This window comes from Lynx rufus, unplaced genomic scaffold, assembly GCF_022079265.1.
Source record: "Lynx rufus isolate CCGP_SWC_20201006 ecotype Redwood Valley unplaced genomic scaffold, mLynRuf1.p SCAF_14, whole genome shotgun sequence".
Classification (NCBI taxonomy): Eukaryota; Metazoa; Chordata; class Mammalia; order Carnivora; family Felidae; genus Lynx; species Lynx rufus.
Window position 1 is genome coordinate 33,510,683 of NW_025814828.1, and position 17,357 is coordinate 33,528,039.

At 40.1% G+C, this 17,357-nt stretch overlaps 1 protein-coding gene across 2 annotated transcripts in view; it reads right to left on the bottom strand.

Moving 5' to 3' along the window:
* Positions 1-1,648: 1,648 nt before the first annotated feature.
* RPGR (retinitis pigmentosa GTPase regulator) overlaps positions 1,649-17,357 on the bottom strand; it is a 52,630-nt gene continuing 36,921 nt past the window's right edge. For both annotated transcript variants that reach the window (XM_047076069.1, XM_047076068.1), the window contains 4 exons: positions 14,176-14,289; positions 12,870-12,927; positions 11,229-11,317; positions 1,649-2,298 (listed from right to left, as the gene is read on the bottom strand). In XM_047076069.1, coding sequence (XP_046932025.1) covers positions 2,092-2,298; positions 11,229-11,317; positions 12,870-12,927; positions 14,176-14,289 — 468 coding nt within the window. In that variant the 3' untranslated portion in view covers positions 1,649-2,091. The remainder of the gene's footprint in view (positions 2,299-11,228; positions 11,318-12,869; positions 12,928-14,175; positions 14,290-17,357) is intronic.

Sequence of the window (17,357 nt, forward strand, 5' to 3'; positions counted from 1 at the left end):
AAATGGCCCCCATCACGCAGAGCCCTTGCCTCCCGGTCTTCGTGCCCTGCCCTCATCCTGAGTATGAGTGGACCTTGTGGCTTGCTTCTAACCAACAGAATGTGTCAACGGTGACAAAACACCACTTGCACGATTATGTTACCTAAGACAGTGACCTGTGTCTTGTTAGCAGCCTCTATTAACTCTCATTCTGGCTCTGATGGTGGAAGGCTTTTTGCCAGAATAAAAGTGCTATTAGTTTCTATCGCTGCATAACAAATTACTGTAAACTTAGTGGATTAAAACTATATATATTTATTATCTCGTAATCTTCCTGGGTCAGGAGCCTGGGTGCTGCTGAGCTGGGCCCTCCGCTCAGGGCCTCACAAGGCTGCAGTCGAGATGTCAGCCAGAGCTATGGTCTAATCTAAGGACTGGTTTCCTCTTCCAGCCTCACCAGTTATTTGCAGAATTCAGTGCCTTGCACTTGTGGGATGGAGGCCCTCACATCCTCGAGGCTTCCCACCATTCCCTACCACACTGTCCTCTCTGGAATATGCAGTTTGCTTCTTCAAGGCCCGCATCTCCACTGCTCTCAATTGCTCTGACTTCTTCCATCTCTCATCTGTAGTGCCTCTTTGAAAGGGCTCACCTGATTAGGTCAGACCCACCTAGGATCATTTCCCTTTCGCTTAAAGTTACCTGCTTAGGAATTTTAATTACAACTGCAAAATCTTTCACCTCTTCCACAGAACGTAACCTAAACGATAGAGTGGTATTTCATCATATTCACGGCCCATGCTCACGGGGAAGGGATTACTCAGGGCAACTACACCAGCCGACGGGAACCTGGGGGGCCATCTTTGAATTGTGCCTGCCACAACCGGCATGTCTCAGTACCATCTGTGTGCTTTATTTCCACTAGGCTCCTACAGTTTACATTTTGGTAAAGGATTTTTGCAATACTATACTAGCACTACAGCGGCAACGGCAAAATCAGAATTGCCCTAACTGTAATATTTACACGGAAGACCATTTTGTACCATTTCAAAATCACATCTACTCTAGACCAACGATCCTTTGCATGAAACACAAGAATGGAGTTTCTTTTCCTGTCTTCAACTGGGGCAACGGTCACTGTGATTGAAGAATAAAATGTTGCAGTCAGAAGCCCGAATGGCCAAGACAAAGCGGTCTGCTCCATGAAACGCATACTATCTGTGAGCGCAAGACAGCCACGTTTCTATCGGAGCAGACTCGACAGCTTTCCCCTTCCTACTCCTTGTGGCAGAGCACCGTGTGACGGAGTCAACAGCACTTATCACGGTCAATGCTGGAGACGGTTGAAGTGAGCAAGCCTGGCCGTGTTTCGTTCCGCCACGGTGGTGATCTGTGGTAGGTTAAATGCTGCAGATCGTACCACACAGTCTGCCACGCCTCCGTGCCAAATCCCCTCCCTGAACAAGAGTGGGAGGCAAAGAAATGTCAACAGTTTCTCCACAAAGACGTACCGCTGACATGGGTGCGCTGATATTTTCTTTACTCAGAGGTAAACGAATTTTGTGTCTCTCAGTATTTTAAAACTAAACAGGTTGTTTTTGGCCCCCATTCTGTCAACTGATAGAGAACTCCAAGTACCTCTTAATTTTATTGATATTCACACATTTAAACAGTGGAACCGACCAGATATAGTTTATTAAAATGTGTTCATCAAAAACAATTTTGACTCAGTTTTGAAAAATTGCAAATACATTAAAAACTGTTACAGTGTCATGAGATTGCAAATATTGCCTTATGAAATGATAAAGAAATTGTTCAGTAAAAACTATGAAATATCTTAATTTAAATTTCACATATAAAAATATATATTTTACGCAACACTGAACAGTTAAGGCCACAGAACTTGAAGGAGAGTTTGAGATACACATATTTTGAAATCGCTGGTCAAAAATATTAGCATAAATAAACAGCAAAACTGGTCGTAACATTCAAAATAAAACATTAACTTCTATGTTTAAGGGTTTGTTATCAGAAACTTTCCTTCAGAAGTCAGAATGGTTTTCAAGTATAAATTACAATGTGCTTGGTGATCACGGAGACATAAATGTATATTTATAGTATCGTACAAGATTTTGACCTTCTCGCCATACTTGGGGGTGAAGTATCCTGATGATTTTGCCCCATGTGGCTCTGGCTGGCATCTTTCTGATTGCTTTTAAAAGCTATTTGATCTCCTATTGGTTTTATCTCTGAGAGTGGCTCATTATTACTCTGCATACTTTTCTGACTCGTGAGTGACATCCTTTTAAAGAAGAAAATCTAGAAAAAAAACCCACACACACAGAGAATTCATTTCAGTAAGTGAATAGCCACTTAATAGGATTTAGGGGGGATAATTTTCAACTAGTCTGAACATTGTTTCATCACACCCTTACAGGTGTCACATGTACAAAGGGACATGCTTGGTGTCCAGCAGCACCTTGTTTTACCAATGGCAATCATGCCCCTTCCCTAATATAAGACCTTTCAGGGTTTAGCTTTCAACACTGTCAGTGCCTTGGGAATACATTACCATTTTTCTTTAAAGAGCAGATTTGTTATTTCACTTTGTTCTGACGAGAGAAAAAAAAAAAAAAAAGAAAAGTAGGGTATCCTGGAGGATTTCCCCATTCCTGTAGATGGGAACTTCTGGGAAAACGCTGGTGCTGCCGAATGATGGCTTTGGGGGCCCAGGGGCCTGAGCAGGCAGCTGGATACCTGGGTCTGCTACTCGGGGGAGTCCGGGGCCGTGAACAGGGAGAACACACACAACAGCTGGAGAGAGGAAAGTCGATGCCATAACCCAGGATCGCAGGCAGGCAGAAAAGAGAACAGAAGAAAAGAGACTGAGGAAGAGCCAAATGTGAGCCACAGGTGGAGGAAGAAGAGCCGGCACTGGGGACAGAGCTTTGTAGGAACACAGTCAGGAAAGAGAGGCACCTCAGGAGTCAGGGAGGAAAATGTATCAAGAAGGGAGTGGCCAACAGAGCACAGACAGGAGAAATCAAGGGAGACAGATGATGACTGGAAAGTTCCATTTGACTTGACCCCTTTGAGGATTTAGTCAGAGAGAAAACAGGATTCCTGAAGTGTAACAGCACAAATATCAGTTCTGACAAGATGCCCCAAACAAAAAACAGGTGAGAACTTGGCTCCTTCGGAAATCAAAATGATGCAAGTAATTGCTTGCTGTCAGTCTTGAAGAATGGAGGAATTGAAGCAAAAAGGTGTAACCCAAAAACTCAGAGTCTAGCTAGAAAAGGGTCTATGGACTAAACTGGGGGGACCCCTCTTTCGTTTCTGCTTTTGTGCGGGAATCCCTATCATGAAAATTCTGCTACTACAAAACATCAAAAAATTCTAAGTGTAAAAAATCTAATTTTATGATGTGTACAGAAGTTCATGAAAAAAATGAAGGGAAATCCCTGTGGGCCACAAAATGAAGAGGGCGCAGGAAGCCTCAGAGGTGAGCGAGCAATAAAATGGCATTTATTGATCTCACAACTTAGACTCGCTTTGGTAAACGTATCTGATCTCATAAAATGTGGAAAATCGGGACTGAGACCCCCCCTACATAAAGTGAGGACCCTCTAGGGACTATGCCCTTAATTAAGTCCACTTACACACACTGGGAGACGGCAAAATAACCTGTGTCCCTTGGTCTAGGCTGTGAGTGAGGGAGAAGCACGTTCTCCTAGTGTGAGGCTGGGCTCCCGTTTACTTTACTGGTGCCGGTGAGGAACGCTTCGTGCTCCCGGAATGGTAATGCCCAGGAGAGCTACCAGAGGCTCTGACAAATTCTCTATGGATGGATTTTCATGGAAGCCTTAAGGGGCGTCCACAAAAAGTCTCAGCTGAACATGAACTCAGAATCCAAATTTCTTTTTTTTTTTTTACGTTTATTTATTTTTGAGACAGAGACACAGCATGAACGGGGAAGGGTCAGAGAGAGGGAGACACAGAATCCGAAACAGGCTCCAGGCTCTGAGCTGTCAGCACAGAGCCCGACGTGGGGCTCGAACTCATGGACCGTGAGATCATGACCTGAGCCGAAGTCGGCCGCTTAGCCGACTGAGCCACCCAGGCGCCCCCAGAATCCAAATTTCAAAACACATGAGGAAGCAGGACACTACCAGCAAGTCAACCAAAGCAACAGACAGATTTAGATTCCTGAAGATGTCTGACGTTGGGATGACTAAATATACAAGTGTGCTTAAAGGACCAGGATAAAAAACATGAGCACGAAACAAGATACTAGTTTTTAAAAGATCAGATTGATTTGAAGAAGAATCAAAATAGAATTTCATTTCAAAATGAGAAAAATATAATCGATGAAATTAACACTCAACAGGTAGGTTAAAAAGATTAGTTTTAGCTGTAAAGAAACTATGGCATCAAAGAGCTCTCAAATATGAGGGCTGTGACATTCCCCCAAAATATTACTTAGACACGGACAATGGGAAAGTAACATTGAAAGGCATGGACAACAGAATGAAAAATTTCATACCAGGGAGCGCCTGGGTGGCTCAGTCGGTTAAGTGTCCGACTTCAGCTCAGGTCATGATCTCGCGGTCTGTGAGTTTGAGCCCCACGTCAGGCTCTGGGCTGAGAGCTCAGAGCCTGGAGCCTGCTTCGGATTCTGTGTCTCCCTCTCTCTCTGCCCCTCCCCTGCTCAAGCTTGTTCACTTTCTCCCTCTCTCTCTCTCAAAAATAAACATTAAAAAAATTAAAAAAAAAAAAAAAAGAAAAATTTCATATCAGAATTCCAAAGAGGAGGGAGGAAATACTCAAATACACAATGGATGAGAGTTTTCTTAAACTGATGAATGACCTGAATTCTCAGAGTCAAGAGTCATAATGAATTAGAAGAAAGTTAAAGCAAAACAGTTCACACCTGGGCATCTAGTAGTGAACTGAAGCACGTTAAAGGTAAACAGCGTGAAAAAACAGCCAGAGAGAAATGACAGATTATATACAAAGTCATCAGCAATTACACTAGAGCAAATTTCTTAAAAGGAGCATAGGAGCAGATACCAAGAGAAAGTGAGCACTGCCCAGTCACCTCAATGTTCATTTGCAAGTGAACAGAAACTGACAAAGTTAACTACAAAATGGATAGGAACTTCCAAAGTGCTGACAGGAACCTCCAAAGGATTTCTTGAGGGAGAAGAAAAAGCATCCCAAAAAGGACATCTGAGATGTAAAAAGGAATGGTGAGTAAGAAAGTGGTATAACAAATAATAGTTAACATGTGATTGGTGACGCTAAAAACTTAAAATACTTGACACTATAACATGTAAGATGGGAAGGAAGGGGTGACAGAAGACTCCTCTAAGATCTTGCTATTATTTGGGGAAAGGACAGGAACATTAATTAGCTTTAGATCTTAGGTACGTATATTAAAAATTTCAAAGACGCAAATCCAGCTTATAAGCCATTTGCAAGAGACTCATCTAAAACACAAGTCAAAGAATGAAAACAGATGTATCAGGCAAGGGCTAACCAAAGCAAAGAGAGTATGGCTATATTATTAACAGACAACACAAACTTTAGCATTTTTTAGGGATAAGGAAGAATACAAATAGTGAGATGACAAATTTAAATGTAACTGCATTAATGATCAGATTAAATACAAATGGGCTAAGTGCTCCAATTAAAAAGCAGAGATTGTCAGATTAGATAAAAGAGCAAAACCCATCTGGATGCTGCCTGCATCAACGTACTTCAAATATAAAATCACAAGTGGGTTAAAAGCAAAACGATGGAAAAAGATATAACATGATAACTCTAATCAAATGAAAGCTTGAATCGCTATATAATATCAGACCAAGCAGATTTCAGAGTAAAGATTATTATCAGGGGTAAACAAGGCCATCTCATGATGAAGGGGTCAATTAATTAAGAGACTATAACAATCCTAAATGTTACAGAACCTAGTAATAACTTTAAAATACATGAAGCAAAAACTAATAGAAGTACAAAGAAAGTCGACAAATCCACAATTATATTTAGGGTTTTTTAGAGCTTATTTATTTATTTTGAGAGAAAGAGGGAAAGAGAGAGAGAATCCCAAGGAGGCTCTGCGCTGTCAGCGTGAAGCCCAATGTGGGGCTTGAACTCCCGAACCACGAGATCATTACCTGAGCCAAAATCAAGAGTCAGATGCTTAACCGATGAGCCACCCAGGAGCCCCTATTCAGGGATTATTAATGCTTTTCTCTTAATAATAGATCTTACAAGTAGACAGCAACTCAAAGGATAGAAAATACATGAACAACACTGTCAACCAACTTGATGCAACTGGTACTGACAGGACACAACAGTATTCTTCTCAACCTTCTCAAGTGCACATGGAACACTTGCCAAGATAGACCTGACTCGGGGCCATAAAACAAGTCTAAATAAATTTAAGAGGACTCAAGTCATACTAAGTATGTTATCCAATCACAATGTAATTAAATTAGAAATTAATATCATAAACATCTATGGAAAATCCCCAAATAAGTTGAAATTAAAGAATTCATGAGTCAAAGAAGAAATCCGAAAGTATTCTGAACTGGATGAAAATGAAAACACAACATAACAAGTACTTCAGAGGAAATTTACAGCACAAAAAGCCTGTTTTAAAAAATAAGAGAAGTCTCAAATCAGTGACTGCAACTTCCATGTTAAGAAACTTTAGGAAGAGAAGAGCAAATTAACCCAAAGAAAGTAGAAGAAAGGAAATACAACAGTAAAACCTTGGATTGTAACTTGTTCTGCGAGTGTTCCGCAAGACAAGCAGACATTTCTAATAAATTTTAACTTGATAAATGAGCGATGTCTTGCAATATGAGTAGTACAGGATGCCAAACGTCACATGATCACAACTGAGCCAATGGTTCTCGAAATTTGCTTTGATCTATGAGTGCTTTGGATTACAAGCGTGTTTCCGGAACTAATTATACTCACAAACCAAGGTTTTACTAGTAAAGATTAGAGTGGACATAAATAAAATAGAAAACGATATGGAAAAATCAATGAAACCAAAAACTGGTTCTTTGAAAAGATGAATAAAAATGATAAACTTCTGGGGCGCCTGGGTGGCGCAGTCGGTTAAGCGTCCGACTTCAGCCAGGTCACGATCTCGCGGTCCGTGAGTTCGAGCCCCGCGTCAGGCTCTGGGCTGATGGCTCGGAGCCTGGAGCCTGTTTCCGATTCTGTGTCTCCCTCTCTCTCTGCCCCTCCCCCGTTCATGCTCTGTCTCTCTCTGTCCCAAAAATAAATAAAAAACGTTGAAAAAAAAATTAAAAAAAAAAATGATAAACTTCTAACCAGTTAATCAGGGAATAAAAAACAGAAGACATACAATAAATCTGACAAAATCCGTGTGAGACCTGTATACTAAAAACTACAAAACATTCCTGACAGAAATTTAAGAAGACATCCATAAATAGAAAGGTATCTTCATGAGTTAGGAGACTTAATATTGTTAACATGTTAATTCTTCTCAAATTCATCTGTAGATACCAAGAAATCCCAACCAAAATCCCAGCAGACATTTTTTTTTTTTCAGTAATTGTCAAACTGATTCTAAAAATTCACATGGAAATGCAAAGGACCTCGGATGGCCAAAACAAGTTTGAAAAAGAACAAAGTTGGAGGACTAACGCTTCCTGATTTCAAGACTTATTATGAAGCTACGGTAATCAAGACAGTGTGATATGGGCACAAGATAAACAGGTGGAAGGAACAGATTAGACTCTAGAAATATGCCCACACATGGAAAAGTTAACTGATTTCTGTGAAGACAATTCAGTAGAGAAAGGGTCATCTTTTCTCAACACGTGGTGCTAGAACGATTGGATGTCCATATGCAAAAAAAAATAATAACTTCAATTCATACCCTCATCATATAAAAATTCACTTAGACTATTATTCAGCAACATAAAGGGATGAACTACTGATACATGCATAGATGGGTTTCAAAATAATTAGGCTGGACAAAGGAAGCCAACAAACAAAAAGAGTACATGGTGTAGGATCTCATTTATATAAAAATCTAGAGCTTGCTAAATAATGTATGATAATAGAAAGCAGGTTTGCTAAGGATAGCAGGGGGCCAAGGAGCATAGACAGGGATCACAAAAAGGCACAAAGAACCTTCCGCCAATAACGGCACTGTTCACTCTCTTGTGATTATGGTTTCATAGGTGCACACACGTCAAAACTAACCAAATTATATACTTTAAATATGTGTAGTTTATTATATGTCAATTATACCTCAATAAAGCTATTTTTAAAAAGCAGGGGAGTCATTATTGGGTAGCCTGAGACCGTCCCAGGTTTCAAGCTTGGGAAAAACTGACAATGACAGGACACCGTATGTGTAATCTACCTCGAAGTTTTCTCCTAATACAGAGTAAAGCTAACTGTGTACTTGAGGCGAGTGCTCATTTGTAGCTTGCAATGGATGAACAAAGCATACCATCAGAGAAAAGATAGCAACTAGGAAAGACAAGAATTCACGAGCGTGTTTTTTTGGTGGAGAAATTCTCATCTCAGCGTCCTTTATTTATGGTAGTGACAACGGATAAAAAATCTATTGACTGTTAACGGGCATTGGGAGCTATCCAGAGAATCTGGCATGTTCCAGCTACTTTCTGAGGGAAGGCAGTGCATCTTTAACCTCTGAATCTGCAGCCTCTGGCCTTGTGCCTGGCACATTAAGAGATAACCGATTAGTATATGCTAAATAAATACATGAATAAACTCATTCTATAATGTAAAATTCTTCTTAATAGCTGAAAAGTTTATCGTTTTTTTCCTTAGCTACCTTAGATGGAAATTAGGCCGATAACATATTTTTCTTAGTGACTAACTGTGGATCCAAATAATCAGCACTAACTGTAGTTTGGAAAAGTAATATTGGGTAATCTCTAGATAGAACAATCACCTAACAAAAGATCTCTGCCACCCGTTAAAATCATAGGTCGTAACTTGTCTACCTGAAACATTTAAAATCACCAAAACAAAATTCAGTGGTGAATTCTGTTTTGTAGGTGCCAAGAGTACAATTCTTTCTTTTCTTTTTTTTTTTTTCAGATTATCTTTGGGATGTCTAATTACCTGGGGGAATGGGGGGGGGGAGTTGGAATGCAAAATCTCAAACATGTTTCTTTTGATATGATTTAATGCATCATTCATTTTCCAAGTTTTAAAAATTGTCTGATTTGTTTGTCTCAGATGGTATAAAAAGGTTAGAGACACTGTAGATTAAAAAAAAAGGTCATGTGGGAATGACTGAAAGAAAATCTCACCTAAATCATCTATTTCCTTTTTAAAATATGTAGAACAACAGGATATTCTTTAAGTAGGAAATACATTTATTACTGCTTGACTTTTGAAATATGATTTTCATTACTTTCTTTTCTTTAACCAAGGACATATGCATTTACTGAAATACATTTTTCCACTAGGTGTCAATGAGCATTTAAGCAGAATCCAAGTCTAAGACTGAATTCTTCAACCTGGCACCTGTAGCCCACTATACCCTGGCCTGACCTCACCTCTGTCCCATCCCCTGGTGCTGGCACTAGAGCTCCCTGCTTGGCCTGCTCTGTATGGGAGGCACCACTCTGCTTCCCACAGGGCACTCCTTCCCTGGCTCGGCCCCCTCTCCTAGTCCTGTGTATCCAAATCCTACCGCCTATGGGCAATTGCAACGCTTAAGACTGGAGAGCCTGAAAACTTCTCGAAACTCAATCATGTATTCATGAAAAATCATGAATACACATTTTCATTTGGTCAGAGGTATGTTTCAAATATTTCTTTCTGCTGCTTCACTTCGCTTTTCCTATTAGGCTCCTCCGTCTCCTGACTCCTTTACTTTTCATCTTGCTCCCTCACATTTCATTTCCTTTTCCAGAGTCTTTTCCTGAGTTCTTATAATTGGAAAAAAGTCTTCACGGGACTGCTGTGTAGTAGAATATCTGGTAAATGTTCTTTTACTAGACAGAGAGTCTAAAAAGTCCCTAACACTTGATCGGATATGCTGATGACACACGTTACAATTCTGAGAAGGACAGTAATTCTGGAGTATCTTTTGAGCCAGGTCACAACTCTCTCTTGGATATGATAATCTAAACAGAAGGCCATTTTCATCAGGGTAAGATTATTCACCAAGTAATTTTTAGTAAAAGATGACCACAGTGGGACCTGTGCCAGAAGTCACCGTGAAAGTAGTTTCAGAGTAGCCAGTGACAAACCGTCTACTGCTCTAAGGGCTGCCCCTGCTTTTACCTTCACCCTATCCTCTTTCCCACCTCCTTATGTTCTATAGTTCACTGTCAACCAAAATTATTTACTAAGCATTTACCATGTACCAGGGACAGTGCTACCTGCTAACGATCCATCGGAAAGCAAAACAGAAAATAGTTTCTATCCCATGGAGCAGCAGGCCAGTGGAGAGAGAGACAGTCATAAGGCAAATAAGCATACACTTCACTGTGCGATTGCCAGTTACGAGAAACACAAAAAAGGATAAGAAAAGGGTGTTATGTGAGAGAACAGTAAGGGGACATAATTTACCTAAGTGCAGCTGGTCACAAAAGGCCTCTATACAGAAGTGACTAACTTAAGCCCAAACCTGAAGGCTGAAGAGGAATTTAACAAGGCCTTTCAGTTACCCTTTATCCACATTTCCTTGTAACACTTCTACCCTGAAATGTGGCCTCATGGCTAAAGAAAGTTCTTCTGCAAGTGGAAAGAGTAACTTCCAAAAAGCAGCGGCATCTCCCCCAGACTGTTAACAACTTCAGAACAGGTACTCGGCAGGAGAGACTGGAGTAGCTCGTAAGTTCTCCTCAGCACGGGTATCTTGATTTTTGCATTCATCCTCTCTAATTCTCGGTTTTGCCTTACTTTCTCCAGACTCTCATGATGATTATACTCTTATAATTCAAGCAAGAAAGTTCTTTTGCATTATCTTTTACCATAAGTCGAATCAGCATGAATGGGATTACTGAAAGGAACATGCTATTAAATTCTGGCAGGGCAACCTGACTCCATCTAAAGTCCAGCAAATAGATATGCATGCTAAAATGTGAAACATCACTTGAAATTCTTCACATGTTTTTGGGTTAAATTATGTGGATCACCATATAAAAAGCAGGAGGAGGCAATTCAATACTTTGGTCTTAACACTAAAATGAAAAATAAATTTCACTTACCTTCATTGATTTTTTTAGGTCTTTACTTGTTGATGCAGTGTCTTCCAGGTCTTTTGCAGAACTGCTCTTTGCGCGGCCATACATGCTTCCTACAACAGGATATATTTAGAAATATTTTTTTCTAAGTAATGAGAAGAAGAAAAGTTCTGATGCCCTCAGCGCAACTCCATCAAGCCTGACTTACGGGGTAAATACTACAGAGGGCGTGACACTGGAGCACTGAACAAGGTCTACAATGCATATTTTCTGAAAGGCTGAGTTAAGGCAAAAAGCCCAGAATGACCTGACCAATGTAGACGTTTGCATGACCAGTACCCAAACACAGCTACAAAGGTAACAGTGTTAGGAAAGACTTCCGGAAAATATAAATTTCCTTTTTTAAATTAAATTCTTTGCACACAAATGGACATGTTACTTTTTAGTGTTTCAAACTGATCCACAAGTTATACAGTTGGAAAATGATCCTTTTTTTTAATTAAAAAAATTTTTTAAGTGTTTATTTATTTTTGAGAGAGAGAGAGAAGAGGCAGAGTGCAAGCAGGGGAGGGGGAGAGAGAGAGAGGGAGAGGGAGACACAGAACCTGAAGCAGGCTCCAGGCCCTGAGCTGTCAGCACAGGGCCCGATGTGGGGCTCGAACCCATGGACCGTGAGATCATGACCTGAGCCGAAGTCAGACGCTTAACCAACTGAGCCACCCAGGTGCCCCCAAAAAATGATCTTTTAAATACACTCATGAAGCACATGCATTCTTTTAATTTGATATTATCAACTACTTAAATCTTACTTTTAATTTCTTTTTCACACTTTAGACTACATGCTAAAAATACTTACAGATGATAAATATTTTAACATTTTGCTTAAAATAGTCTCAAACTTACTACTCTTTCTGCAGAAGTCAGAAGGAAAACAAATATCAAGGGAACTATGCCTCCTTCTGCCTAAGTTCAGATCAGATATCCACCACTATGAACGGTTATTTTTAATGAGAACACAGTAAAAAGCAGACTTTGATGTGGCGGTGTGGAAACATGATATAGGGGTGGACTGTACAGCAAAAACAGATGATTTCGGTGTAGAGAATGTAGGTCTCAAGGGTAACCACAGTCCCCTCTATTCTGTGGCAACTGTTCTCTGACACCAACAGTCAGGCTTGGGGAAGGACCTGTCTTAAATGTCTGCAATAAGATCAACGACTCAGGTCTGAGCTCTGGGGGGTACATGAGGGGATAACCGGCCGTGGCTCTAGCAATGGGGTCTGGCAGTGCCCATCAGGCATGTAAATTGAGATGTGGGACAGAAGCCTAACTTACTACTACTGATCGAAAAGAAAAAAAGACAGTGAAAAGGCTGTCCTAAACCACTTAACACTGACACACGAGTAGCCATGAGTAATGCGAATATTTTATGTGAAGAAGTTGTGGTGGTTATTCATGAGAACAAATAAGCCTGTGGCACATATTTCTTAGCTTGTTATGAGAGCCAGGTGACAGTAAAAAGGATAAAATAGAATACAGGTGTATAAGCTATAATGACTCAGTGACGGCATACATGTGCACACATGCATGTGTATGTATGTGTGTGTGTGTGTTAAGGTATCTAGCCTTTTGGAAGCATGCTTTTGAAGTCAAATGTGTTCACACCTTTTGGATTCTCATTGTATTCACAAATAGCCCGTTCCTCTTGGTTGGTTTTCTTGTCCTATAAGCGATAAAGAAACAATGTAATAAAAAACCATAACTGTGATGGCCTAGAAAATGTCATCCTGGTTTTAGGCAAGGGTTCTCAAGTTCGCCTCCAGCTAACAACATAAACAGGCGACTACTGCTTCACTTTGCCGAACTTCTGCCTTAGACACCGAGTGGTTGCTAATGTCCCTTCTAGCTTAAAGTTCTATGATTACAAAAAGTGGCAGGACCCTACTCAAAGAAGATTCAGGAACGTTAGTTGGTGTATGAATTAGCTCAACATTTTACACTGTCAGACTGGAGTTTGTTCTATGTTAAAGAGTTTTAGGGACCCCCCCCTACCTGGAGCTCATAAACATCCCTTATAAATCTGTCCCTCCCTCTGAAAGAAAATAGTAATTGCTAGAACATTTTTTTTCTCAGTGAGAGGAACGAGTCTTGAGAAAGAAAATGACCTCTATAGCCATAATCCCATTTTGTAAATTAAAAATACATAGACATGAATCAACACACGTTTTAAAAGAGGTACAGACACTGAAACCAAAACTGAATCAATATAGTGTTGTTCAGTTTGGGTTTCTGAATTCCATGCCTGTGAAATGAATCCAGAGCAGTGTTAGCAAATGAATGATTTCAAACCTACCAACTGTCTCCTAGCAGTGTCACTCGTGGACAAAACTGCCAAAAAGAGATGATTCTGGGATTCCTAGCTCCACTCTTAGGCTGACTTTCTTTTCCTCGGTGATAGCGCCTCCTTATCCTCCTATAAATCCTTGCTTCTACACCACATCTGTGCAGAAGTGATCACAGCCTCCAACACTGCTGTGAACAGCTTTCACTTAACACACACACATGTAAAGATACACTTAGTATGTGTGTGCACACACACGTCCCATTTCTGCCACCAGTACAGGGCTCCTAACTTTGTAATTTCATCCTTTCAAGAACCCAGTGCTGAACTTTTCGGTTAATTTCTCAACAGTGTACTATACTGGCCTGTATCAGTTGATTTCCACTCAAGTGGGGATCCGAATGCCACCAAGAAGTGTGGAAAGCGTCAGAAACAAAGTGTGCCTAATTCATAAATTTGCCCAAAGCTTTTCCTACAGCACATGAACAAAGTTATTCAGAGAAGTATTTCTGCTCCCAAAGGAAGTTGGGATCTGCCCTCTGCAGAGACCATGGAACCCACATACTTTCTCTTGGGCAGGATACCAGGATTTAAGCACATATCATCATACCTTTTCAGTGGTGTCAATACCTTTTCAACTGAGTTGTCACTGGCTTCATCTGCAGCAACTTTTTTCTCGCCTTTCAGGTACTCATCAATTTCATCCACGTCCTCTAGCTCTTCATCTTCCGAAAATTCATGATCCTGTGTCAAAATTGATAATCAGGGAGGAGTTAAGATTTTCTTTCTTAAAAAAAGAGATTTGATATTGCTGTCATAAATAATTTATACTATCTCAAAGAACACACAGAATATGGATTCAAACGCTGAAGTCAAAGAAATAAAACACTACATAATCTATGACGCATGTCAAGTTACTGTATTACCAGGGCTTTTATGCACATCGTTCTATTTCAACATTTTCAATGGCCAGGATTTCCAAAATTCTATCTGCATCTATGACAAGGTTAAACGGGGGAAAAAAATTAAATATGCTTTTTGAGCTGTCTCAAAAGAATGTTTTAAACTTTAGAGAAGTTAAAAAGCTTTCTACTGTAGCATTATAACATGATCACATCTATATATTATATTTATTTTCCAAAACATAGGGATTTAAAATCACTCCAGAAGTACAGTTCACCGATATTCATGAGAGAGAGTTAAGTATAATTACTTACATTCCAGGAAGAAGATAAAGGGACATAGGCAGTTTAAATGCTCTGCTCTTGGTAATTTAAAGCAGAGGGAAAACCCAAACAGAGGCAGAACTTAGTCCATCTGGCTCCTGTCCAACGAATCCAAATTATAAGATAACCTGTCTATGGATTTGATACACATCGTAAATCATGTAATATTAAGTATAGGCAGAAAAATATTCATTATGTTCCGAGTAACTTTACCCTATACTGAGATTTTTTTTTTTTTTTTTTTGCAGTTTCGTATTTTGGGTGGAATACTGCTTATTTTTTGTCATTAAGGGATCAGGCTCCTTACTGGACTTTCTCCCTATGCTTTTCATTTATGCACTTCACTAAAGGCACAATGGCCCCTAAAACAGGTGAGGCAGTAAGTAACTTGTGCCATTTACTCCCATTAAGAATGTTTTTACAAAGTTCACATGGGCCATACCTGCCTCAGACGATACACACCCTTTATATCCCTTCAACACTATAACTAGCTTCTTATGGTCACCTTCCTAGTCACTATTTGGCCAAGGATAAGCTGGACACCCAAAGGAATCTTTTGTGGGTGGTTTGAAAATAATGCTTGTAATTAACTCATCTCTTTTCTGGCAAAAATACAAAATGTGAGAACTCAGGCTAGGGAGAGGATATGTTTAGATTTCACACCTTACTAACAGATGTAAGTGGCATCCTCAGGCCAGTAGCAAAAAGGGTGTGGCCTAACAGCACTGCCACTAAGGACAAGCAATCCAGAAGTGAAGGCTTGAGATTTAAAAGAGTTTCAGAAGTTGCTCTGGGAGGGCTTGACTTAGGTCAAGCAAAGGTCAGTGCATGTGAGAGGGGAAAGCGGGAGAGGAAAACAGGGTGCCAGGGTAGAGAGCTATATTAAAGGATGTGCTGCACATTTAGGTCGGGTAGGGTTAACTACAAGGTAGCTACCATTTACCAACAATTTCTAAAGCTTTCTTTTTTTTTTTCCTAAGCAATTTCTATTGTATATTATGCCTAGCCATAAGCACATTATGAGTATGTAAAATGATCAAAGACTACTTTGGAGGGGAATGGGAAGCAGGATTACTGGATTTAGGATTGATGGCTGATAGACAGATGTATTCATGAATGTACATAAATGAAGGCCAACTAGAAAAGAACAGTGTTCCTGAGAAGGACAATTTCAGACTGTCTCCCAGAGGGAGGGTCAGTGTGCTGTGTTCCAGCAAAGTCCTCTTCACTTGGAAAGTTCTGCTAGTTTAGCACCTGGGTCAACTCCAGTCATGCCAGTTAACTAAGATATTAATGTAACCATAGGACAATATCATGAGATTATACAAAGGAACATGACATTTTGCCCTATTTCAGAAATAAGCAAAACACTCATCTCTTTTATAATAAACTATAAATTTACTCATTAACTTTATGAAAATCTGCAACAACGAACAACTGCTGGAATGATACCATCTTCTCAATTTGAGAAAGCTCTTAGAAAACATTTTCACTAGAAATCACATCAAGTGTAGCATGTTGCACTTAAGCACATTGAAAATTAATCTACTCACATCTGGACAACTACTTTAAATCACATACAGTACTTACCTTCAAACCGAAACAATTTAGGAGAGACTGGCAGAACACTATCATTTTACAAAGAGAAAGGGTAAAGTTTAAATACATTCTTGTCACCAGAAGCACATAAGACATAAAGCAGTCTGGGATGGTCAGTGGAAACGCATGTTGTGTTGGGACCACAGTGAAGAAGTGATTAGGCCTGGCTCTCGCAAGAGGACCGTTGTCTCATTGGTCAGACACAACACGGGGAGCTGCAGTCTTGGATCTGGCCCAGGGCCCACACGTTTTACATTTCTTACGGGAAATACCAAGAAACCAAACGTTCCTCGTGAGGTTTCAGCTGGCTTAAGAATACCATCATATCGTATACTTGAAAAACTAGAGGTTGCCATCAGAAACTGGCACAGCGGTCACCCTGGGGGGGATGGAAAATGCCTGTAAGAGGGTTGAAGGGGAGCTACTGGGGAGCTGACAGTGTGCTCCTCCTTGATCTGGATGTTGACTATACGAACAGGTTCAATTTGTGGAAAATACACTGAGCTGGACATACATGCATGAGATATGATCTTTTCTGTATATATTATATTCCAATAAAGAGTTTTTTTAAAAAGTTTTGAAAAGACACTGTAAAGTGTAAAATTTTGTGCTACAATTCTGGATTTGTGAGATGCCTCAATGTCATATAGGGCAGACATTTTCCAGCTAGGTTAATAGAGCATTAAACTTTGTACCTACATCATACCAGGTGGGGAAGCGTATATCCTAAAAGCTCAATTTCAAGGTTTTTTAGGACAAGAGGGGTTAATATGTAACTTCATGTTTATACTACCCTAGAAATCACTGAGGCAGGAGGAGAGAAGGAAGGGCATTCAATACAAAGACCTAACTACTGCTTTCCAAGCTCTGCTCCACCAATCACGGCCTGAGCAAGGTGCCTAATTAATGTAACAGTTTCTCTGTTAAATGGGAGGATGACACTAGCAACACCTACCTCGGCGGGTTTATATCAAGATTAAAAAGATT